A 25,883-nucleotide genomic window follows, 5' to 3' on the forward strand; every position below is an offset into this window, starting at 1 on the left:
GCAGCTTACTGTTAACATTTTATACATCTTTAATTAGATTAAAGATGTCCAACAATGAAAATCCTTTTTTTTTTTTTTTTTTTTATTATGTTAACAGGCTGATATGGTGTTCTTCATTTGCTAGTAGACATATCATGAGTGAATGGATGAGTACTGGATGAGAATTTCTGACTTTGAGTTGGGAGTGTCTCACACAGATTGGGTTTCATTTATAACTAACTTAAGGAACTAATCCTGTCAACAAACCGGATGGGGTCAGCATGTCAAAGCTGAAAACTGAAAACAAAGTTATATGAGAGTAGCTACCCATTTCCAGCTTTTTGATAAGGTAGTCAAGGAGAAGGGCAATGTTATCTATTACAGTAGGTTTCAAATTACCACTCTAGTACACGAACCTTTCGGCGACCCTGTAGAGTTTGTTCTTCTTCATAATTTGAATTCTTTAGAAACAAATTTTGGTAAGCTCATTGTACAAGCCACAATTTTGTCTGTGTCTGATTATACGCATGCTTATACATTCACCTCGAAGCCACTTGATTCTGTGAATCACAGTGCATTACAATTTTTCACGTGTGACAAACTGGGGTGGTACTCGCCAGTGAATTGAAGAGAGCAACATTGTATGACATTTATTTACACAGCTCTAATGCAAAGATTGTGAGGCTACCTCTGCTCCCTGACTGAATTTACACACGGTACTGACCGTGTCAGGTCACAGGACACTGCGACATTACCTGCACCTCTTGTTCACCCTGAACTTGGAAAAATTAGATTTAAATACTTTGCTGCCTATAAATGGAACAAGCTACAAAAAAAAAAAAAATTGATTTAAATATTGATGTTGTAATCTCTGATTTTACTGGAACATTTTAAAGGGTTGTATTTTTCTGTCTCCAATACTCCTGCAAATGTTTGGTGATTATATATAATGTGTCATTTTATTATATGGCTGTTTATCTCAATCTTTTTGTACACAGGTCAGCTCAATAAGACTGCCTGTTTAAAAAAAAGATTCAATGATAATAATTGCATGGACAAATATTTCAAAAACATCTTCCAAATTCAGAGTTGTACGGCTGAATATTAATCTACAACTTGTTGCTTTGCAGCGTAGCATAAGGTATTTTTAAACAGTCTGAGAAGAGTCTATTAAGGGGTGGCCGAGGGGTGGGTGGATTAATTTGTATATTCATAGACGGGCATATACCAAAAAAAGCCAAAACTTAGATGGTTTAGATGTTTGGTAAGCTCATCGTACAAGCCACAATTTTGTCTGTGTCTGACTATGGTGATTTTGTTTATACGCATGCTTATACATTCACCTCGAAGCCACTTGATTCTGTGAATCACAGTGCATTACAATTTTTCACGTGTGACAAACTGGGGTGGTACTCGCCAGTGAATCGAAGAGAGCAACATTGTTGAGCAACATTTATTTACAAGGCTCTAATGCAAAGATTGTGAGGCTACCTCTGCTCCCTGACTGAATTTTTTAATCATTACCAGGAGAGGAACTTTAATAATTTGTAGAGTAGAATCTAAAGCCCTGTATGGTGTTTCTGTGTCTCACTTCATCCAACTGAGACATGTTTTAGTACCCGAGTGTATAGACAACACTACAAGTAAAAGATCAAGATTGCCAGAGCAACAGGTAATCTCCTTCATAAAGCTGTTATAAGTGGGATGAGCTAAGCATAGGGGACGGCACACAGTGTCTCTCTGACGACTCAGGGAAGACGCCTCCTCTTAGTTTTATGGCATCATGACAACATGTGGGATGGAAATGGGTAAAGTATCTCTATTCACAGGCCTGAGAGGAAAAAGGTGACAGCTCCTCTCCAAACACAACAGGAGGACTGAAATCAGAAGTCATTCAGAAGGAGTCACAGAGGTGTGACACACAAATACAGCTGCACTTACAGCTGACAGATTCATACCATTTATGGTAAGTGTATGTAGTTTCTGTTCATGTCTACGTGTGTCTGTTAGTTTGATAGCGATGGTACTTATATTACATATTGATGAACGACAGTAGATGCTGCAGTTTTACCTCTGAATTTTCATTTCTTTACTTTGTTTTCACAAACTGGGCTTCACTTTGGTTTGTGACATAAAATACTTCGGATGTCTGTGCAGCTCAGCCATAAAAGGTCATGACATGACTGTCAGCGATGGTCTTTATAGATATATTTTAAAATCATATTTTTTCAGTTTTGATTTCATTGTCTTTTTTTTTTTAAGTTCTACTGTAAAGTTACATTTTTGATGTGCAAAGTAAAAACTATAGAAATCAAAAAGCAGAAATCATTACTTTCAATAGCTATGTTGGCTCCAGATAGAAGTCAACAGGCCCACATGTGACCAAGATTATTCTGAGGTGGGCTGTTCCTCATTTAGCCCTCCTGTATGTTGAGCAGGGCATTTAGATGCTGATCCAGTTAACAGTAAAGAAGCACTGAGCTCATAGTGCCACACCTTCATGACACACAGATACCTCACACTTAATCCCTAATTTACAGACTCATGTCACACTTAGTTTGTCAACAAGCAAACCTTTGATCTTTCTGAACCCTGATTCACGATATGATGTGATATGCCAACAGTTTCATACTAAGAACAAGAGAATTTATTTTAACACAACATTTTGCGTTCCTGGAAGAAAAAAAAAAACATGCATCTGACTGCACTTTTGTTGTTATTGACAGCATTCAGTAGTTCCTGCCTGACCATTTTCTGTTTTTTAAATTGTTTTAGATGTAGACAAAGGTATTTGGCCCCATTTCACCTGTTCTGTTGGAAGATGGCCACTGCAGCAGAGGACCCCCACTTGGGATCGGGCCCCGATGACAATGAAGTGTCTCCATCAGAGAGGGAGTCCGATTCAGACAGCATCCTTTCTGATGACTCTGTGTTTCCAGAATACACGCCAGAGACAACAAACAGGAGGGCAGCATCAGCAGTGTATCAAGCTTGCGCCCGCAATGAACCGGTCTCTCTGCAGAAAGTCCTGAAGAGGGGGGTCACAAAAGAAGAAGTGATGGAGCTGGACATGAATGGCTGGGTGAGTCTCATCCACAATAAACTCATGAGCTCTAAGACTTTGGCTTGCAGTGAGCAACATAGTGCAATGTCACTGACCATAATTTTTGACTTTCAACCAACAGAGTGGTTTGATGGTGGCGTGTGGCAAAGGTTTCCTGGAAATTGTACATGGACTTCATTACTGTCCCTATATAGACATAAATCACCAGGACAATGAAGGCAACACAGCACTGATGATTGCATCCCAAGCAGGTAAGTTTAACCAACTTATTACAAGCCTGTTTACAAAACAGTTGGGATGCTGGGTAAAAAGTAAATTTGATGCTAGCGACATTAAAAAAAAAAATGCAACATTACAAAAAAAAAAACAGTAAACTGTCCTGAAGAGTCAGAATTTGAAATTGTTTTTGAAATCGTGGATGTCACATCCTCCACTCTGTAGAGCAGAGGGACCATCCAGCTTGTTTATCAGCCCGGACTGTAAATGTCAGGTCTTTATTGGGGTGCTTTAGTGCATGATGCATGGGTAACTTTCACATCTGTTAAGCGGACATTAATGTTGAACTACAGGCTTTGCAACAACATGCACTGCAATCCAGATTAAATCTTTTTTTTCGGGAAAGACTTTGCTTATTTCAGCAAGACAATACCAAACTACATTCTGAACAACAGGACTCCACAGGAAAGTCTACAAAATAAACTGCCCACCCTGCACTGTATTAAAAAAAAAAGGTGTCCATGGACTTTTGAACAGCTGATTTTCTATATTAAATAAAAATGGCAAACATTTAGTTTTCAAAACTACAGTACAGTCAAACAGGCCACTACAGTCAAAAGAAGACTTTTATGATATCTGTTCTGGGTCACCTTGCCCTTTCATGCAGATACACGGAAAGCCTGAGGTAGGGAGTGCAAATACAAGACACCTGACTTGGATGTCAACAGACATGATGTTGGTCAGCCACAGTGTGAAAAGGAGGAACTGCAGCAAAAGTGAGTTTAAAAGCACCATTAACTCTAGCCAGGCTAAAGCAACTTACAACTCCAATTCCACTGTGTAAAATGTAAATTAAAAACAGAAAATCTCAAAAACCCATATTTTATTCACAATAGGACTTTTGAAACATATCAAATGTTTAAACTGAGACTTACTATTTCTTGAAAAATATTCACTCATTTTGAATGTGATTATGGAAACATGCCTCAAAAAAGTTGAGACAGGGGCAAAAAAAGGCCTGAAAAGAAAGCGGTACTAAAAACTGGAGGAACATTTTGCAACTAATTATAGGTCAGTAACATGATTGGGTATAAAAAGAGTTTCCGAGAAGTAAATATGTCAGAGGTTCACCAATCTGCAAAAACCTGCATCTAAAAATTATGGAACAATTTCAGAATAATGTTCTTCAATGTAAAATTTTGAAGACTTTGAATATCTCATTATCTACAGTACATAAAATCATCAATACTCGCTCAGCTGAGCATAAAAGCGAAGCTGTCAATTTACCGGTCGATCTACGTTCCTACCCTCACCTATGGTCACGAGCTTTGGGTAGTGACCGAAAGAATAAGATTGTGAATACAAGTGGCAGAAATGAGCTTCCTCTGAAGGGTGGCTGGCCTCTCTCTTAGGAGGGGCTCAGAGTAGAGCCGCTGCTCCTCCACATCAAGAGGAGCCAGTTGAGGTGGCTCGGGCATCCAACTAGGATGCCTCCTGGGCACCTCTTGGGTGAGGTATTCCAGACATGTCCTACCGGGAGGAGGCCCTGGGGTTGACCCAGGACACGCTGGAGAGATTATATCTCTCGGCTGGCCTGGGAACGCCTTGGGGTCCCTCCGAATGAGCTGGTGGAGTTGGCTGGGGAGAGGGAAGCCTGGGCTTCTCTGCTTTGGTTGCTGCCCCCGCGACCTGGCCCCAGATAAGCAGAAGAAAATGGATGGACAGATGGATAATATCATCAAAAGATTCAGAGGACCTGGAGAAATTGCTGTGTACAAGGGATAAGAATAAAAATATTTTCTGTGTTCTATTGTGAATAAAATATGGGTTTATGAGATTTTTAAATAAGTGCATTCTGCTTTTACATTTTACACAGGTTTCCAACTTTTTGGGAATTGTGGTTGTAAATATGGTGCTTTATATAAGATCTATCAGTCTGACCTGTAGAAGGAAATCAGATTTAAATCTTATTCTACCAGAACTTCAGCTGAGCTTGACTTTGTGCACTACCTAAACTAATGTAATGTTCAATCTTCGGATCCCCTCAGTTTTTAAATGGTCCCACAGTGTTATTTAAAAAAAAGAGGTGATGCAACACAGTGGTAAACAAATTGGATGTTGGTGGCATCCAATTTCAAAACAGTTTTTATTTAAAAATAAAACAAAAATTGCTCAGTTTCAACATTTTATGTATGTATATTTGTAAGGTTTTCTAAATACAGGGTTAAAATGATTTGCAAATAGTAGCATTCAGTTTTTATTGACATTCTACAGAGCAACCCAGCTTTTTTAGAAATGCGTTTTTTGCATCTTTTTTAAGATTATTATTGCATTTACTGCCTTGAAGCAACTGCTGTGATTTGGTGGTATATAAACAAAATTGAAACGAAAAATTGATTTAAATTAGTCACTGCTCACAGGCAATGTTAAATATTGCTAAAGTTAAATGTCAGTAGTTGAGTAGCATAAGCAATGGTATAATAAAATATAGCGGCAGTAAAATATAGTGGTAGTAAAACAGCTGGCTTATTCATTCATTTATTCATTTATTCATTTATATAGCACTTAACACAACCGACAAGGTGACCAAAGCACTTTACAAAAATTACAGTAAATATACAATAAAATTACATCACAAAACACAAAAACAAGATCTTTTCTTTACATGGTATTAAAAGCCTGTTTAAAGAAATGAGTCTTAAGTTTTGATTTAAAATTTTTCAGATCAGAAATAAGTCGAAGATCTAAAGGAAGGCTGTTCCACAGTCGGGGTGCGGCCACTGAAAAGGCCCGATCACCCCAATGCTTTAACCTGGTTCTTGGGACATCTAGTAAAAGACGATTGGAAGACCTCAAAGATCTCTCATATACAGCAAAACTTAAAAGATCTGATAAGTACAGTGGGGCTAATCCATTCAACACTTTAAAAACAAACAACAAGATTTTGAAATGAATTCTATAATGAACGGGAAGCCAATGAAGATTGAACAAAATAGGCGTAATATGTTCGTGTCTAGGGGTATTAGTTAAGAGACGAGCAGCAGCATTTTGGACGAGCTGAAGTCGTCTCAAAGAAGACTGACGAACACCAATATAAAGGCTGTTGCAATAATCAAGCCTGGAACTAATAAGAGCGTGAATTGCCCTCTCTAAATCAGTGCGATCTACAAAAGATTTGACTTTGGCTAGTAGACGCAAATAGTAAAAACTAGTTTGGACTACAGAATTAATCTGTTTGTCAAAATTGAATTCCTGATCAAATAAGACTCCAAGATTTCTAACTGTAGCGTTTAACTTAAAGGGCAGGACACTGGTGTCTATGACAGCAGCATCACCAAATAAAATACACTCAGTTTTTTGATTATTTAAAACCAGAAAATTATCACTAAGCCATTTTTTAACATCAGTTATACAATCAATAAGAGATAAAATCGGATTAGCCGTATGTGGTTTAAGAGCCAAATAAAGCTGTAAATCATCCGCATAACAGTGAAAAGATACATTATGACTGCCCCCAAAGGCAGCATATATATGGAAAATAAAAGAGGACCAAGGATAGAACCCTGAGGAACTCCACATAAAAGAGGTGCATAAGAAGAGGATACATTATTAATCATAACAGAGAACATTCTGTCTTTCAAATAAGACGTGAACCACTTCAAGGCGGAACCGCGAATACCAACGAAGTGCTCCAGTCGAGACAGAAGAATGGAATGATCCACTGTATCAAAAGCTGCTGTAAGATCCAGCAGAACTAAAATAACCGGGGGTCTATTATCAACAGACATAGCAATATCATTATGAATCTTCAGCAAGGCAGTCTCAGTACTGTGCCTCGATTTAAAGCCTGATTGAAATTTTTCAACAATATCATTTGAGTCTAAGAAGGACTGTAATTGCTGGGAGACAATTTTCTCTAAGATTTTTGAAAGATAGGATAAGTGAGAAATTGGTCTGAAATTAGATAAAAGTGAAGAATCTAAATGGGGCTTTTTAAGAAGGGGCCTCACAATAGCGTGTTTAAAGATCCTGGGCACAGTCCCTGAGCTAAGACAAGAGTTGATAAAGGACACAAGTACAGGACCAACAGTATCAAACACTTCCTTCAATAACTTAAAAGGAAGGCAGTCAAGAGGACAATTTGTAGGCCTCATATGAAAAATTAATTTCTTTAAAAAAGAGCAGGACACTGGCTCAAACTGCTCAAAGACAGCCAAAGCAGGACTAACAGCTAAATTATAGCTATCAGGCATAGCGGAAGAGTGTCTCACAGAAGCCACCTTTTCGATAAAATGTGAGAGGAAGTTATTGCACACTGAGACTGATGCCTCAAGTGATGTAATGTAATGTAATGTATGTAAACTCAAAGAAGTAATTATTCAATATGAAATTTAACCAGCTGCACACTTATCTGATCTGGGCCTTTCTGACTCACTGCTGTCTAAACTCTGTGTTTTTACTACAGGTCATATCATGACAGTGACATATCTCCTAAACTACTTTCCTGGAATAGACACAGAAAAAAGGGATTGTAGAGGTTTCACAGCCCTCATCAAAGCTGCAATGACTGGCCGCACTGACGTTGTGGCAGCCCTTGTTATGGCTGGTATGTAAGAGTATTGTGTAATAACAAACTTTCTCTTTATTTTAATGGATCATTACCTACACATTTCAGCTATTGATATAAATAGGAAAGGTATGGCGTAGTCTCATTTGTACTCTGGGATTTAGAAAAAAATTATCATATATCATTGAGATCAGGTTCTTCTAGAAATGTATGTTTTAACACTTTGCTGAGTCAGAGCAATGTATCACATGCTGCTTACTGTAAAGCAGACTTTATTTTATATATATATATGTTGTACTGATGCTTCACTAAAACAACTTTTCATAGTGTTGCACATACAAAAGCTACTCCACACTGATATTGTTAGATCTTTTCTCGAAAGCTATCATTAGTTCATTAACTCTGAATTTACTGCTCTGAATAAAGAGTCGGAACATTGGTGTTGAGAATACATGACCCCTTGGTTTATCTGTCCATATTTGAACCCTGTTAATTCTGCACATGTGTCAATGTGTCAGTGACGTGAGACCGGTTTAAGGGATCACTCTGAGGACATCATCACATCTTAACAGATACTCACTCAGTAATCTCTGACTTACTAGACTCATGAGCTGGTTGCAGATTAGCCACTTCCTTATTATTTGACTGCACATTTCCTCAAATCTCTGCCAGTAACAACACATAGTCCAACATTAATGTTTTATTGTCTTAATAATTATGCATCTAAGTCATTTATAAAAGATGCATTTCTGAAGCAGACTGTGGGAAAGTTGGCTGAACTTTAAATACCCATGTTTACTCTACAGCATTTAGACAGTATGATATATCAGTGTAGTGTAGAAAATTTAAGTTAGCAGGACATATTGTCTAAAATATTGCTAAAGGGCCTAAACGGGCCTTTGCACATTAGTCATTTTCACATTTCACAGTATGACAACCACAGTTGTAGATAATCATTTTAACAGTGGCTGAGGGCCCTGGTACTGAGCAAACTGGCCCAGGGGTATCCCATTGCTTAGGTGTCTACAGACTGTGAGACAGGAATACATTTATTGCAAGCTACTATGAGCCTTATGAACCTAGTGAACTTGGGTTTGGCATCAAGTTTGATGCATGTAGACTGTACACAATAGCACCTAATGAGCAATTCTTCTGCTGTTACTTTCCATGCTTTGCCTTTCATTTTACAGCTGAAGGCCATGCAAACATGCTTATGGTAGAGGACACTGGGGAGCCCATGGCACAATTATGCTTTTGTCTGTAGAAACCCTCATTGTATTTGAAATACAGCCGTGATACCAGCCGTCATCTACCTACAAAGCAATCTTTTGAGCCCTTCCCAGGCACCTCAACCCCCACTCACACCAATAGGTCACTTGATAGAGTGGGGCAAAGGTCTAACAGTGGTTTCACCCTGCATGACCCATGCCTTTTTTAACACCTTGGCTCATGTTATGATGCACATGAATAATAGTGGGTCAACCTCCAAGGTAACAACCCCACTAGAGTTTAAATGCTTGGGAATCTCCACCATTTGGCTTTAGAACTGAAGAAGAACTGAAGAAGTCTCTTGGATAAGAAGTGAAACTTTTTATTTTAATATGTATGTCATGGCCTACATCGCTTACCTGGCTTGTTATCCTCTTAATCTGGCTGAAATTTAATAGCGATGGTTAACATGGATGTAAACACATAAATAGTCTGTGGTCCCCCTAATTATGGATTCCAAATGAAAAAAAGAGGGGAAAAAAAGTTGTGGAAGAAAATTTGAGAATTTTGCACAGGCAGTGTCACGGCCGGCGATGAAACGGGTGAGGAAGGACCAAAACGCAAGACTCCAGAGAACGGCATAACTTAAAGGGTGTTTATTTAGGCAGGGGGGAAAAAATGAATACAAAATCCTTTAGAAGGGAGACGAAGGGAAGCCACAGGGACCACTGGAACACGCTGGCACAAACATCAGCAACGCAACAACAGGCAGAGAAAACGCAGGACTTAAATACACAGAAGGGCTGATGAGGGAAGAGGAAACAGGTAGGAACACAGGTGACACTGATAACTAAGACGAGACCAGAGGGAAGCAAAACTGAATACAACAGACAGGGGCTGGACGAATATCAAAATAAAACAGGAAGTATGACAAGGGAACAGAGACGCAAACCTGACACAGAATACAGCGAGACACAAGGAACCAGAAATAACTGAGGGCAAATATAACAGATAACAAAACAACCTGAGAAAACGGAAACCATACCAAGAAAACATAAAATACTGGGCCACCGGCCCAGGACATGACAGGCAGCACTGCTGGGTTACCACAATGCTTCATCTGTGGCTGGATTTTAGTCAAAATTAAAATGAAGGTGGCCTGCTGTTTTACTTTTACTACTTTTAAAGCTATTAGGCTGCGCTGTTTTTTTATTATCGATGTAAGCTAATTTAATTTGATTACTTTGCACAAACACAGGCAGGACTCAGAATGCTCAAAGTACAGTAAAATATGCTAACAGTTTTTTCCTCCACTTTATGATTGTTCTGATTTGTTGGTAATTAAAAATAATAAAAGGGTAACAGACGTAATTATTTTAGTTCTATAACAAAACATGGTTTTATTATAATGAAAAAGGTAACAAATTAATGTTGATAGGGTAATTTATGCTTAACAGGTTGTGTCACCCTCATTATAATGCCAATATATGTTTGCAAATCCATACAAATTTTTGGGGTCATTAGTTGCTCTTTTGATGGTAAAGGTTGCCAACTCATTTCTTTCCAACTAGACAAAACTTAATAAAGTTATTAATGGCACTTTTCTTGGTTCTCAAATTACCAGTACACTAAAAGAAAAAAAAAACCTGAATTATTCATTTTAAATTAAAATCAGTTCATGCTATTGTGTATTTCCTCCTCTATATTTATTTCTTTTCAGGGGCTGACATACATGCAGTAGACTCCACAAGAGGAAGATGTGCTCAGGATTGGGCCCTTAAAACAGGTCGCTATGAGACCTTGCAGCGTCTCCGCCGCCTCAACATACGTCCAAGAGCTGAGCAGTTCTGTGAGCGTTATGTCCCTGAATGGCCTGAGCTCAAGGAGAGAGTAGCCAAGGCCATATCTCAGAAAAGTCCTAGGGAAAAAATTACCCAGCAGATCAAAGACACCTTTGGATTCAGATTACCTCGTGACCCCGAGGACAACGGGGTGTTGGACCACATGGTGCGCATGACCACCAGTGTCCATAGTCCTCTGATTTCAACTGCATGCCACCCACTCTGCCCCACGAGCCCCCCAGAGATTGGCAAAAGGCGGCTGGCTGTACCAGAGCTGGTCATCAAACACACAAAAAAGGACCTTGAGGAAAACTCAGTGTCCCACAGCAATGGCTCAGTGTCGCACATTATCCCCACAATCCACTCTGCAACGACGTGCTGTGCCGACACCGAGCGCCGAGGCAGTATTCTCTCAGTGACCTCCACCAAAGCTGCAACAACCTTTATATCCCGCACTATGGTGAGACGGAACAGCGTGTTCCCTTCTGGCTGCATCCCAAAGATTAATGTAGACAGGCCAACAGAAGCAACGCCAAAGAAAGAAAAGAAGAAGAAGAGGGAGAAGGGTTATCTGGAACCACCCAAGTGGAAGTACAGGGAGATCAAGGATGAGAAGAAGAAGGAGAAGAAGAAGGCTGAAAAAGAAATAGGAGAGAAGGAGAAAAAGAAGAAAGAAAAAAGCAGCAAGAAGGCCAAAAAATAAGATTTTTTGAAAAGGGGCTGTACAAACTATCCTTTCTGAGAAAATGTGTTTTTTATGTGTTGAACTCAGGGTTTCAACTGTTCAAACCAAAGAGTATTTAAGTAAATACTTAACTTAAATTTGAAAGGGAATGATAGAGGACCTGAAATGAGAACTGTAAAGACTCTTCAGAGAAGGTTTGAAACATCTTGATACAAGTTTTTTTTATTTTGAGTATTTTGAGTTAATAGCTGGAATGGGCTCCACCACCCCGCTCCCCCTGACCCTGAATTGGATAAGCAAAAGAAAATGGATGGACAGATGGATGGATTAAAATAACAAGTCTATTTTTCTATTAGGGAGTAAAAATCTTTAAAGAGCTTTTTCATGAACTCTTTTTTTCAGTGCATGAAATCCATATTTACTCATTCATTCTTACAGGTGCTAAAGCATCCATGGTGTCTACCTCATTATTCAAATAAAACACAATCTACTGTATAAGTAGACATGCATCCATATATAACACAAGATGTAAGTTTAGAAACATATATGCCATAGCTAATTTGTATTATTTAGTAATATGTATAATATTTATACATAAGAATAGGCTATTTTTGAAAGCAAAAATCTGGAAATACTGTGAAGTATTTAGACAACAAGCAAAATTCAGGATCTGTTTAATCCTCTAGCTCTAGTGCCACTTTCTGATGTTGCCAATAATGTTCATGTGATATATCCTGTAATCCTTGAGTACTGTGCACACGGTCATGTGAAAAAGAAAGTTTTTTTCACATGACTCTATACAGGTGTGTGAAAAATTAATTACACACTTTGTGCTTCCATGGGAATTAAGAGAGTAAGTAACAGCCAGGTGCTGATAATCAAATGCACTTAATTAGTTGATAATCAGCAAGTGTGAGCACCTCTGTAAAAGCAGTTTGTTGAGCCAGAGCATTGTGGTGTGTGTGGTAACACAATGCCACAATCTTCCGAGGAATGGATGTCCCAGCAAATTCAGTAAAAGACTGTACAAGTATGGCTTGTTTGGGAAAAGAACATGACAGCACAGATTAGGTTAGCAAAGTTGCATCTGAACAAACTACAAGACTTTTGGAACAATATCCTTTGGACAGATTAGACCAAAGTGGAGATGTCTGATGGCGCCACATTTGGTGAAAACCAGACACAGCATATCAGCACAAACACCTCATACCAACTGTCTAGCACGGTGGTGAGGCCATCTGTCCGACAGCTATAGCTCAGCTGAAACTGGGTCATGCAACAGCACAAAGATCCCAAGCACAGCAGCAAATCTACAGCAGAATGGCTGAAAAAGAAAAGAATTAAGGTGCTGCAATGGCCCAGTCAAAGTCCAGACCTCAAACTGACTGAACTGCTGTAGTGGGACCTGAAGAGAGCTGCAAAGAAGAGTGGACCACAACAAAGTGAGAGACTGACTGATACTCATCCAGAAAACCATTACTTCAAGTTATTGCTGCTAAAGGTGGTTCTACAAGCTACTGAATAATGGGATGCATTTATTTTATTTTTCCCCCATGCTTTCCTGTGAAAAATGTCCTTTTTCACATGATTGTAGATTAATTTCAGTTGTTTGAAATTACAATAATAATATCAATAATAAATCACAATAAAAATTTATCCATGGAGTTGTTGGGTCTTAAAAGGTTTATGTCAACCAAGTATTACATGAGAATTTGTAAATAATTCGATTATAGTGTTGAATGCACAGGGAGTAACTGTACAGTCTCCATTTAACAAAGTGTTTAATACTCGTTCAAGCCTACAAACTGTAGGAAACTAGATAGATAGATAGATAGATAGATAGATAGATAGATAGACAGACGTTACCTCTTAAGTCCTCACTGTCTGCGTGTGTCACTGCCTGCTGGTGGAGCCTCTACAGTGCTTGTACTATCTCACTGTCTCCACGACGGCTCGCCACATCCTTAGCTCACATAACGTCTTAATGCGATGAACCGGGAATGTATTGATTATGGCTGACCTACGGATGTCACTAGCTGTCGTGGTTGTTCATACTGTCCTGTATACAACCTGCCAGGGTGAGTAACTTATTGTTTGTTCCGTCTGAGAACGGCTACCGCTGTGGAGCCGACGCTCCGGTGAGTTAGCTGCTAGCTAACGCTGAATTAACCATCATTAACCAGAAAAAACAGGTCAGCCCTCTTTACTTTTGATACGAGGAGGGCTTCGCTTCACGTTTGTTCGTATTATAAAACATGTTGTCTCACCGTCCCGTGTCTGTCGAGCTAGTTTGGTGAGTCTGAAACAGCAGGTAAAATAGGAGCTCAGGTAGCAGTCTGTTTATACTGTAAGGAGACTAAGCTACCTTACAGACTAGATCCTGTATACATCCTTTAAAAGCATCCCAGGTATCAGACCTTTGTGTCTTGGCTAGCTAGACATCTGATAATGTGTTAGTGTGTGTCAGTGATTAAAATGGCTTAAAATGTTGATGTATTGTTGATTTAATGAAATTATTGGCATCCAATGACAGATGTGTTGGTGAAACTCTCTTATCGTGTGGCTACAAAGATAGTAATACAGCGTATCACATCATATCCTCTTCTTCCTTCCTAATTGGAGTAAGGCTGGGCAGTAGGAATGAAATCATGATAATAGAAGTGATCAGAATGTTTTGCAATTGCTTTATATGTTGGTATTGATGTGCATTATAATATGATATAGTACAGTTGGCATTTAATCGTTCTTAGATAAAATAGTTAGATGGGGGATGTCTGCTTTTGTCTTATTTAGTGCATTAATCTGAAAATGCTGCCTCACTTTGATGTTAATGTTGACGAACATTGATGTTAATGTTACTCCTCTTGATAATAATATATTTTTCTCTTTCCACATATTTTCTTCAGACATCTGTAAATTTTTCTTTATACTAATTGTTATTCTTTTTAACTTAAGATTTTGTAGCATATTCAAATACAATAGGCAGCAAACTAAGATTTCCATTACATTAATAACTTGTGTGTTTCAGCTTATAACAGTTAGGCCTTTGTATCCCCAGTAATAGTGCTGCAACAACAATCACTGACATAGAAAATAGTTACAGAAACCTTACCAAATTCATTGTGTACTGTACATTGTCACATCAGAGAGTTAGATAAATGTCTAAACCTTCGTTCTGTTTTTGCAGCCCTTTAAATGTTGCTGGAAACACATCATAATCATACCACACATTTCTTATTTCTTTTCAGCATTCAGTGCACTGTATGATGCACATTTAGCTTTATAAATTGTCTTTCTTTCCTTGTTCTCTTCTTGTTATTGAGCACTATGTTTCAGCTCTGTTTGAAAACAGGAAAATTGTAGCAAAAATGAACCCAGTCAGTGCCCAACCTGCCAAATTCCTGTGGTGATACGAATGCTTGTGTCACTGGCAAAGCAAGGAAGTATGCTTCCACTGTGAATTACTTCAAGCACTTGAAATGTTTTGGTTTTAGAGGAAGCCATTTTTGCATTTGCCTTGTTTTTTTTTTCTGCCGTTAAAAAAAAGGCAGTAGCTTTGTGGAATTTGATGCCTTTGTAGTTTAAAGCAATCAGGTCAGTGTGTATTAAAATTGTGACATTTCTACCAGTGGAAAATCTGAACTGTCATTTATGTTTCATGTTTAGTCAGCATTTATCTTCCCTTTTCTTCTGTGGTTCTTTTATTTCTAGGGACCAGTATGTGTGGGCATTGTGCGAGTCACTACTAGAAAATGCATTGTATCCCATAATATTTCCCATTTCTCTTCTGCATGTGTGTGGGGGGTTTTGCAGTCTCTTCCAGCACACAGGCTCTTGAAAGGTCATTTTTCCACTGAAAATCCACTGGCATCCCTCTCACAGTAACTGGAATGCCACATCCCATTTTTGTCTAAATAACAATACTCAATTTCAGAGGAACTCAGACTCTTGGTAGCCTAATTATACCCACACTGAGTTATTTAAAAAAAAAAAAAAACTTTCCTGCACCTAATGCAACCTAACACTTCTCTTTTTTAGTACTTTGTGCTGAAATATTTAGTTATGCGTAATATTTTGACTCTCCATCCTTGTCAGGAAACAGCCTCACGCAGGTCAACCACAAACCAGTGGAACCTTTTTGCAGTCATCTTAAGAGAATAGTTTCATGCTAAAGAAACCACAAGAGAAGATGATCATTGAAAAATATTTGTGCTTTATGTATAGCTGCCTTTGTGAGTTGTAGTGGATAGTAAAACTGTGTGCCAAATTACCAATACCAATTCTATACAGTTTATTGTAGAATAGGTTACCAATTTAGCAGCTGATGTATCAAATTATCAAAATACTTCACTTTAAGCAAACAGAAAATGCTACAGCACAGTAATGCGTGTGCTGTCAATCAGACAATCAGCTTTGAGTTTATGTATGATTTATGGCAGCATGCTTGTTTTCCAAGATTTTTCTGGATCTTTTTCACCACCCTTCCAAAGCCCGTTTCCTTCATGCAGTATGCTGTTGAAGAGAAGAGTGTGCTTACTTGGAAAATAAACCTTATTTACCAAGCATGGTGCCTCCTTTGAGATGTTTATAGTCTATTCACATATTAAAAACCAGCCTACATTCCTCGCATTCTGGTCCAAGGTTTGGAGACACAGTAGTAAGTCTGCAGCCTGTTACTGCCCCCTACTGCACATCATAGGAGCTGTCAATTTCTTGAACAGTTTTGCGCCTACAGATCACAGTTCACTTCCCTGCACTTCATGCAAACTAATACTTTTGCCTCTGTTTTGCTACGTCTCTGCAGCTCTGTGGTGTAACTGCACCACTCCTCGGTGTCAGAAGACTGGCTTCCAGTGTGAGACCGATGGGGCCTGCAGGGCTTCCACCTTCTTCAGCAATGGAAAACAGCAGCACAGCCGCGACTGTATCACACAGGAAAATCTCGTGCCCCCTGGAAAACCAATCTACTGCCTTAGTGTAGAAGGCTTTGTATACACCCAGTGCTGCTACAGTGACTACTGTAACAGCATTGACCTGAGAGTACCTCCTGGTGAGACTTAAGTGTTTGAGCTTTACGACTCAGTTTTTATTGGAGAAAATCTAAAAAAAATTTTTACTCCAAGTACCATACACCAAATTTTATCATTTAGTGAGTGGGCTAATCGTGGGCAAAAACATACACCAAACTGCCCATTATACACTGTTTCTCTCCAACTTAACCCCCCCAAAAAGTAGAGTCCTTTCATGGCCGATTGATGGTATTTAAAGTATCTCAGTGCCTGTTATGAGGTCCTTGCACTGTTTTCATGACTGATAGTTCCTAATAGGGATGGCACGATACCACTTTTTTATGTCCAATACCGATATTTTACATTTGGATATCTGCCGATACCGATACAAATCTGATCTTTTAAAAAAACCCAAAAAAAAAACCCCAATTGTTTTTAAATGCCTGGATACATTTTACATAAGTCAAAAGTCTCTCACACAACAAAATCAAAATCTTTTAGTGCTTTGACTTTTTGTCTGTGTAAAGCACTATATAAATAAACTTTACTTACTTACAACAATCGCTCTATCACCTGAATCCTGTTGCTCCTATGTGAGAATGTGATGCATTGGCTTATGGTATGTTGCAAATTTCAGTAGGGCTGCAACTATTGCTTATTTTAGTAATTGAGTATTCTATCAATTATTCCATCGATTACTCGAGTAACTGGATTAGGGCTGCAACTAATGACTATTTCAGTAGTCGATTAGTCATCGACTATTGAAAGGATTAGTCGATTATGAATCTCATAATCATGAAATGGCACTTATTTAGCTATCAGCTTTTACATTTACCATAAGGTTATTTAAAATGTGGTAGTAAACACACGGAAGAGGGATACTTCATTCAAAAATTTTAATCAGGTTTGCTGCTGATATAAATTTAACGGTCCATTTTTCCAACCATAAAAAAAAAAAATATAGTACTTTTTCTTCCCTGTAAAACAAAGTTGGCACAGTTTCACCAGCAGCCGCCAATGACTAAACATGCCGCTGAATGCTGTCCGGTCTTTCAGTCTGGCATCATTTCCGGGTCCAAATGCTCCTAATTTAACAGCAATGGCATAACCAATGACTGTTCCCTATTAAAGATGATTGTAACATACCTTATCAAGTGCAGGTATTTCCACTTCTCTTTCTCATTGGTAAAATGACAGCTGAGTGTGTTTTTTTTCCAAGTCGAGTTTGTAATAAGCAAGTAAAAATACTGAATAAAGTTTTTTTTTTTTCTTTGAATAACACCTACCATCACAGTCGAATAACATCACATAGTAGTCAACAGTAGTTTAAAATGGTGCATTTTTTTTAAATGAGATGTCAGCTAATGCCTATCTCAAGCTATCACAGTGGTACAAATACTTTTGTTAACTACCAGCCAATAAAAAGAGCACAATAGAGGACCAGCAGATTATGAAGCTTCATCCCCTTGGAATTGTCCCTGTGTTGGCCTCATTTGAGTGATCGTTCTCCAACTTGCAGTTGAAAACATGGTTACGATCCACCATGACGCAGAAGAGACTTGGACACTTGTCCTTGATGAATGTCCTCGCAGACATTTTGAACACTTTGAACCATTTCCACAATACCCCTCATGAGGAAATTTAAATCTCTGAGCACCAAGTCACATTTGGAGTATTATCTGTTTGCACTCAGATGAAGGTAATCCTTTGGACTGTTATGAGCTGCCGCTGAGCAGTTTAACATGATCATTAAGCAGTAATTTCACACTACTACATTGACTGTGCTGTATGCTATGCAAATTTGGCATTTGGGCCAGGTAAAATATGCATATTTGGATATGTTCTAGTCAATAGGTTTATTGTATACGTATAAGACTGTTGTGCTTTTTATTGGTTCATAATGAATTTCCTCACAAGGGCCTTCCCACAGCTTTGATCTGAATCAGGGGTGAAATCACAAAGCCAAAACACTGCTGTATAATTTGAGCATTTGGAAAAAAGTGAGCAGAGCTTTTACAGTATTAGTTTGTGATTACTATAATGTAATACTTTTTGTAGTAAAGTTATTGCAGTGTAGAGAATTGAGCATGTTGATGTGACATGATCAGTATAGACAAAAACAAATGCTGACTCTGTTTTCTGTCTTGTCAAAAGCCTTGCACTGTGATCCCTCACTTCATACGAAGTAATCTGTTAAGTCTTATGTGTGCACTGCATTTTGATTTTCAGCATTTTTTTAATTTCATTATGACTCCATCAGAAATCGGGGGAGGCTACGGCCCTGGTGGGACGTGGAGGCTAGCGGAACTAGTTGCTGTGATCGCAGGGCCGTTGTTCCTGCTGTGTCTGCTGCTGTTGGTGGGCATGTTCATGTATCATTATCACCGGAGGGGCTACAACCACAGGCAAAGGCTGGAGGTGGAGGATCCATCCTGTGACCACCTCTACCTGGCCAAAGACAGATCTCTGGAGGACCTCTTTTGCAATCTGTCCACATCTGGTTCAGGCTCTGGTCAGTGCACAGTTTGATAGTGTAGCTGCAGGCTAACACTCGTGTTGTCAGTCTTCATCAGCTGATATCTAGTAATTGTCCTCTGTTCTTATTTTTTCTGGGCAGGTCTCCCCCTCTTTGTCCAGCGGACTGTAGCCAGAACAATTGTCCTGCAGGAGATCATTGGTAAGGGGCGCTTCGGGGAAGTGTGGCGAGGACGTTGGAGGGGCGGCGACGTGGCAGTGAAGATATTCTCATCCAGAGAAGAGCGTTCTTGGTTCCGTGAGGCTGAAATCTACCAGACAATCATGCTCCGCCATGAAAATATCCTGGGATTTATAGCTGCTGATAACAAAGGTACAACCCAGCGATACATCAATTTTATAGTCAAAGAAAGGATATATCACAATTAATCATAACAAGGCAGTTTACAAGACCTTACTATGTATTTGTGTTTCATTGTGCTGTTTAATAACTAGTTATCATTTCTTGGGTATCTCTACGTGTCTGTCACTTGCTTAGACAATGGGACATGGACTCAGCTGTGGTTGGTATCAGATTACCATGAGTACGGCTCTCTGTTTGACTACCTGAACCGTTATTCTGTCACCACCGAGGAAACGATCAAACTGGCACTGTCAGCTGCAAATGGCCTCGCACATCTGCATATGGAGATTCTTGGAACGCAAGGTAGTATTTGTACTACTGTGTAATTGTGTATGATTCTATTTATATGTCCTGGCTTCCACTTTTAGTAAATGTGAAGTATTTTACAAAGGCTTTGGTACTACATAAGGGAGAATTCTTTAAAACTTTTGCCTCGAGTAAAAAAGGCTTCCTTGTTATTCTTATCACTTAAGATAGTTCTGTAATACTGTGGCTCTGTGTTTGGGGTCTTTGTCATGGTACAGACAGTCAAGACACCTTCCTGATGGTATTGTTTTAGTGTCTCTTTCCTTTGTAGCCACAGTCACAGTAATGACCCCTTAATACAGAGGCAGGTTAAGGCTACTTTTTCCTTTACACTCACCGGCCACTTCATTAGGTATATCCATTCAAATGCTCCTTCTCCCAAATATCTAATCAGCCAATTGCACTTAAGAGGTCAGAGGAGAATGGCCTGACTGCTTCAAGCTGACAGGAAGGCAACAGTAACTCGCTTGTTACAAACATGGTATGCAGAAGAGCATTTCTGAACGCACAGCACGTCGGACCTTGAAGCAGGTGGGTTACAGCACCTGGTCGTGGTGGTGTAATGGTGTGGGGGATATTTTCTTTGTGCACTTTGAGCCCCTTAGTATCAATTGAGGATCATTTAAATGCCACAGCCTACTTGATCTCCATTATGACCACAGCGCAGTTGTCTTCTGACGGCTGCTTCCAGCAGGATAACACACCATGTCACAAATCATCCCAGACTGGTTTCTGGAACATAACAATGAGTTCACTGTGCCCAAATGGTCTCCACTGTCACCAGAGCGCAATCAAATAGAGCACCTTCATCATGTGGTGGAACAGGACATTGTCATCACTGATGTGCAGCTGACAGATCTGCACCAACTGTGCGATGCTATCACGTCAATATGGACCAAAATCTCTGAGGAATGTTTCCAGCACCTTGTTGAATCTGTACTGCAAAGAATTATGGCAGTTTTGAAAGCAAAAGGGGGTCCAACCTGGTACTAGCATGATATATCTAATAACGTCTGGCGAGTGTATTTAGAAGCTACCAGTAATTCAGAATATTTGTGACTTTTATGATTTATGTTTAAACTGACATGCTATAATTCAGTTTCATAATCCAAGCTTTTCTAAACGTTTTTTGAGATTAGTGAAGTCTGCAGTTTTAGGATTGCTTGTATGCAGCTCTGTTTACATTCTGAGAATAACTGTGTTATCAAGAAAATATTTGTTTAGGACCTTTTGTCATTTCCATTGAAGCTGTAACTTTGCCTCCCCCACCCACAGACAGGAAGAGGGCATAAGGCGTTGACAGCTGAACTTTTCCGTTTAGTGCAAGACTCTGACGTAACTGGACTGAATCAACAGCATATGTCAGAACCTACTATTTAAATGTTACTCACAGTAATTGTGCGTTGACAACGGTCAACACAGGGTTTTTGTAATATTTTGCATGTTTAAGTTAATAAAAGAGACAGAAATAGAACTATTTTTATATTGAATGGGTGTGTAAATAGTGTTGCGTTACAAAACAACACTTGCTTAAATTAATATTAATATAAAACTGTTAATGAAAGAGAACTGAATATGTTCCTAAATCCATTAAGCTGTTTTTCAGTGGTTTATGTTTTATTTTTTATGGCTATTTTTATCTTTTAACATATTTTTCTGTTGTGTCGCCTTGATGATATATTATTGCACAAATAGAGGAGTGTTTCTATTTTTATCAAGCAATCTGTGGTTTAAAAAAAGAGACTTGCACAAACATGCTCTAGTTTCATGTTGAAAAAAACAGTTGTGTTCAGAAGAAAGAATTAACACATGACTGTCTTTATTTATGTCTTGATAGGAAAACCAGGCATTGCCCACAGAGACCTGAAGTCCAAGAATATCCTGGTGAAGAAGAACTGCACCTGTGCCATTGCTGACCTGGGCTTGGCTGTCCGTCATGACTCTGCCACAGATACGATCGACATTGCCCCCAATCAGAGAGTGGGAACCAACAGGTCTTTCTCACCTGCTGACTTAAATCTGACCTTCATTTCTCACAGACATCTTTGACACCTTTCCCAGAATATCCTTTGTTCTGTTTTTTTTTTGTCCCCCAGGTACATGGCCCCAGAGGTTCTCGACGAGACCATCAACATGAGACACTTTGAATCATTCAAATGTGCTGATATCTACGCTTTAGGCCTGGTCTACTGGGAAATTGCACGCCGCTGTAGCAGTGGAGGTTGGACTCTTTACCTGTGTTGTTTGTTTTTTGTTTTTTTTCTCTCATTGGTTACACCAGACATGACAGCACTGATGTGCCCTCACATGATTCTGTGTTATCAGGTATCCATCAAGAATACCAGCTGCCCTACTATGACCTGGTACCATCTGACCCATCCATAGAAGAGATGAGAAAGGTGGTGTGTGACCAAAAGCTTCGACCCAATATTCCAAATTGGTGGCAGAATTACGAGGTATAAAAATTAAGTTGAACTAAAATTTGCACTTACATCACAAGGGGTTATTACTTTTGTAGTTTGAGCTGTTATTCCAATTTGTAATTATAGCACTGGATTCATTAAGTTAGCTGCTGAGACCTGCAAATGCTGAGGTCAATCCGGTTACTGCCCCATCTTAAGCTAACAGTTTAACTTCCTCTTAGTGTCTTTGCTCTCAGTGTTTCTGAATTAAACTCTTGGCTTTGTTACAACTAGAACAACAGGCATTAGCAGAGTTCATTCATTTCCAAGATTCACTAGTTTCTGAGTCTTTAAGTAACTGCAGCAGTATGTGTAGGGTGGCATAGCATAGTTTCCCCACCAGAGAGCAATGATTGCTTTATTTTGTCCAACTATAATATATACTATACAGACAAAATATTTGAGTCACACCTCTTACAGTTGGAATTCAGGTGTTTTCAGTTCCATTGCCACAGGTGTATAAAATCAAGCACCCAGCCATGCAAACGGCCTTTACAAATATTTGTGAAAGAGTGAGTCATTCCAAAGACATCAATTGTAAGTGGTATTATTGCAAAGTGGAAGATTTAGGAACTACAGCAGCTCAGCCACAAAGTGTCAGATCACTCAAAGTTACAGAGTGGGGTCGTCGAGTGCCGAGGAGCACAGTGTGTAAACGTCACCAAAGCTCTGCTGACTCGATAACTGCATTAACATCAGCACAAAAACTGTGAGCATCATGGCATGGGTTTCCATGGCCTAGCAGCTCCTGTGCATGTAATGTGACCCAGTACTTTTGTTTGTATACATAACGTTTCTTGGTTAATTCCTTATTAAAAAAAAATGAGATATTATCAAAAATACTAATATTTTGCTAAAAACTCCACATTTGTTGAGATTTTTTTAAGTCACTCATAGAAACCTTTTATATTATTATTTCTAAATATATTTCCATACTGATTTCATCATGTTTTAATTTGCTGTGTATGTGTCTCGTACTGCCTTATGCACAGGACTTTGATGAGCGTCAGCTGTTTTTAATTGCTGAATTTGATAGCTGAAACTACAAAAATTAGACCCAGAATTAAATCAACCCGATCATTATTTAAACCACTTTTCTACTTTTTTGATTCTCATTTCTATTTTTTGTTTTACGTGAATTACTATGGGCAGTGTGATACTCACCCATGTTATCCAGAGTGCCTGTACTACATTTGTGTCATCACCATTATTTATACTGTAATCTAAACTCTTTAGCCTTACTTGTGTTTTCCTTGTGTTTGTCAGGCCTTACGGGTCATGGGTAAAATCATGAGGGAGTGTTGGTATGCCAACGGAGCTGCACGCTTGACGGCCCTGCGCATTAAAAAGACGCTGTCCCAGCTCAGCATTCAGGAGGACATTAAAATCTGAGCGAAGCGAGACAGCAGAGCACTGAGAAGGACCCGGCCCCTCCAGACTGAGAGGAAGAGGCCGGGCCTTCTAAAGAGATGGCACAATGAAGAGTGGCACTTTGTAAAAATTTTACTGCACAGATTCTTCTGCCAGGTTTGAAACCACTTGATTTCCGACAAACCCTACCTCGCTTTACCCAGCCAAAATAAACAGGAACATCTTCCCTGTCTCATCCTCAGCTCCCGCTGCCAAACCTCACCCTCTTTGTTCACACTGCACTAACACAGTTTCCTGGATTTCTTCTGCTTGCAGTCATTAACGTCATGTGCGCTTAACCAAGTTACTTTCTAAAAATATCAGCTGCTGATGTTTCATTGTTTCAAAGTGTAATTATTAGTTAGCAAACAGCATTCACTTTTATTGTCTTTGTAAAGGAGCATTTCTGTTAGAAATGCTTGAATACTGTACGGGATCTTGTGAAGCATCTGTGTAGGTTAATTTCAGCCATGTCTGCAGCACTCAAAGGATCAACTATGCTTATAGATCACTTCACTTATTGATTCCCTTGTTGACTCCTGATTATCGTTCCATATGGGAGAAAGGTGGCTTGCAGAGTTTTCAGCTGTGTAGGGCACTCCTTAGTTAGTCATGAGTTTGAAATGATTGTTAAGAGGAACAGATAAGCTTGGAGAAACATTTACATTTCCTGATTCCCACCTCTGTGCACACAGGCATTATTACAGGCTACTTAGAAATCCTTTAGAGCAAATTATTCATCTGATTTTAGTCTGTTCATATTTAGGAAAACACATAAACCATCTTCACTACCACTGACTAGTTACTGGTCCTCGCTTGATCTTCACTCACTTCAGACCACTAACAAAATACCACAAGAAGCATGTAGATCCATATGTTGTATGTTTGTATTATAGTCTCCTATTATGTATGCATAACCTCAGATAAGCTTATATACACAACATCCAGATATTACACTGCCACTTCAAAGCAGTCCAGAATCAGAATTATACTTTTGTGTTTAGGTTAATATTTTATATTCTCACAGCATGTCAAAGGTTTTTTCCCCTCAGGGCACTTTCTTCCTGAATAAGTATAATTACTGTACTGCACATAAACGAGCCTTTTAAGGTGATACTTTGGTTTATGTTTTTAGATTACTTTTTTAATGGACAGAATTTTTTTTTTTTGTAACGATAAATATTTACCCAAATACTTTGTGACCTGTGAGGTAACATTACTGTAGTTGTCAGACGACCTGCTTATGGTACTTTACTACTGCCAAGCAGTATAAGTTAAATTCATATTTCTCTCTATGGCTTCTTTTCCCCCCTCCATGCAGTACCTCCTTAATGTGCATATTTTGCTTTATGTGTATCATTTCCTTCACTTTAACATTATCAGAAATCACGTGCATTTTTTTATGTATTCAGGAAAAATGTGCACTTTTTGTCTTGAGCTGCAGATACTTTTTGCATGCATACTTGTGAAGCCTGAAAGGCCACTTGTGCACTACTACTGACCTCGCTGCGTTAAAACCAACCTCTTCTCAGAATCATCTCCAACCATGGCCTCCAGTGTTTATTTAAGATCACGCTACTGAAAATGAGAATGTTTACACAAATCATACCAGTCAGTTGCAGTACGTCTCTGACTGGAAATTGTAAATATAATCTCACTTTTCTTTAATCTCTGGGGGAGGACGTGTTAAAACTAAATACTGCTGAAATGCCTTTGTGTTAGCTCACATTTTTTCTCTGACTTGTGGTTTTTGTTTTTTTTTTAAAACTGGGAATGTGAATCATATTTTTGCTTTTTTTTTTTTTTTTTTGCCTTACAGTTTAAAAGTGCATATTGTGTTCAGGGTTTTTAATACTTTGATCTCTGTATCCTTTTGGAGGAACACTGGAGTGTAACAAAAAAGTAAAACAAAACTGGTATTATATTGCAGATTGTAAAAGTCCCAGCTTTCCATCCATGTAATAGAAATAAATCTAAATTTTTTTAAAAAGTCCTTTGGGACAATAATCATGTAACATCCAATACAAATGTAATAAATACAATTGTTTTCCTATGCGGTATCTGTTCTTACTTTATTTAATTTTCAAATTTCCTCAGTGTTACACTTTATCAATGGTCCCTGCACACTTGTCTCAAAGCCTCTTTTCAGGTATAGATGTGTTACAAGCATTTTCACTTAATTGTCCAAATCATACTGAGACTGTATAAAAAAAAAAATATATATATATATATATGGGTAAAGCGACATTAATATAAC

The 25,883-nt window shown here is 38.8% G+C and overlaps 2 protein-coding genes across 3 annotated transcripts; both read left to right on the plus strand.

Annotated features, from left to right (window-relative positions):
• The first annotated feature begins 1,723 nt into the window (after nucleotides 1-1,723).
• ankrd33ab (ankyrin repeat domain 33Ab) lies at nucleotides 1,724-11,939 on the plus strand. Of its 2 annotated transcripts, XM_030730074.1 has the most exons (5): nucleotides 1,724-1,945; nucleotides 2,755-3,061; nucleotides 3,165-3,294; nucleotides 7,725-7,865; nucleotides 10,756-11,939. In XM_030730074.1, exons 2-5 carry the CDS (start codon nucleotides 2,801-2,803, stop codon nucleotides 11,577-11,579), a joined length of 1,356 nt encoding a protein of 451 aa, XP_030585934.1. In that variant the 5' UTR covers nucleotides 1,724-1,945; nucleotides 2,755-2,800; the 3' UTR covers nucleotides 11,580-11,939. The 2 variants fall into 2 exon arrangements, with proteins under 2 accessions (XP_030585934.1, XP_030585935.1); XM_030730075.1 differs by lacking the exon at nucleotides 7,725-7,865.
• Nucleotides 11,940-13,444: 1,505 nt separating this feature from the next.
• On the plus strand, nucleotides 13,445-25,679 carry LOC115780713 (activin receptor type-1B-like). Its single transcript, XM_030730073.1, has 9 exons — nucleotides 13,445-13,639; nucleotides 16,366-16,611; nucleotides 18,831-19,082; nucleotides 19,188-19,418; nucleotides 19,584-19,751; nucleotides 21,592-21,748; nucleotides 21,851-21,975; nucleotides 22,080-22,210; nucleotides 23,483-25,679. Exons 1-9 carry the CDS (start codon nucleotides 13,573-13,575, stop codon nucleotides 23,606-23,608), a joined length of 1,503 nt encoding a protein of 500 aa, XP_030585933.1. The 5' UTR covers nucleotides 13,445-13,572; the 3' UTR covers nucleotides 23,609-25,679.
• The last annotated feature ends 204 nt before the right edge of the window (nucleotides 25,680-25,883 follow it).

The sequence above is a fragment of the Archocentrus centrarchus genome, chromosome 5 (genome assembly GCF_007364275.1).
Source record: "Archocentrus centrarchus isolate MPI-CPG fArcCen1 chromosome 5, fArcCen1, whole genome shotgun sequence".
In the NCBI taxonomy this organism is placed as follows: domain Eukaryota; kingdom Metazoa; phylum Chordata; class Actinopteri; order Cichliformes; family Cichlidae; genus Archocentrus; species Archocentrus centrarchus.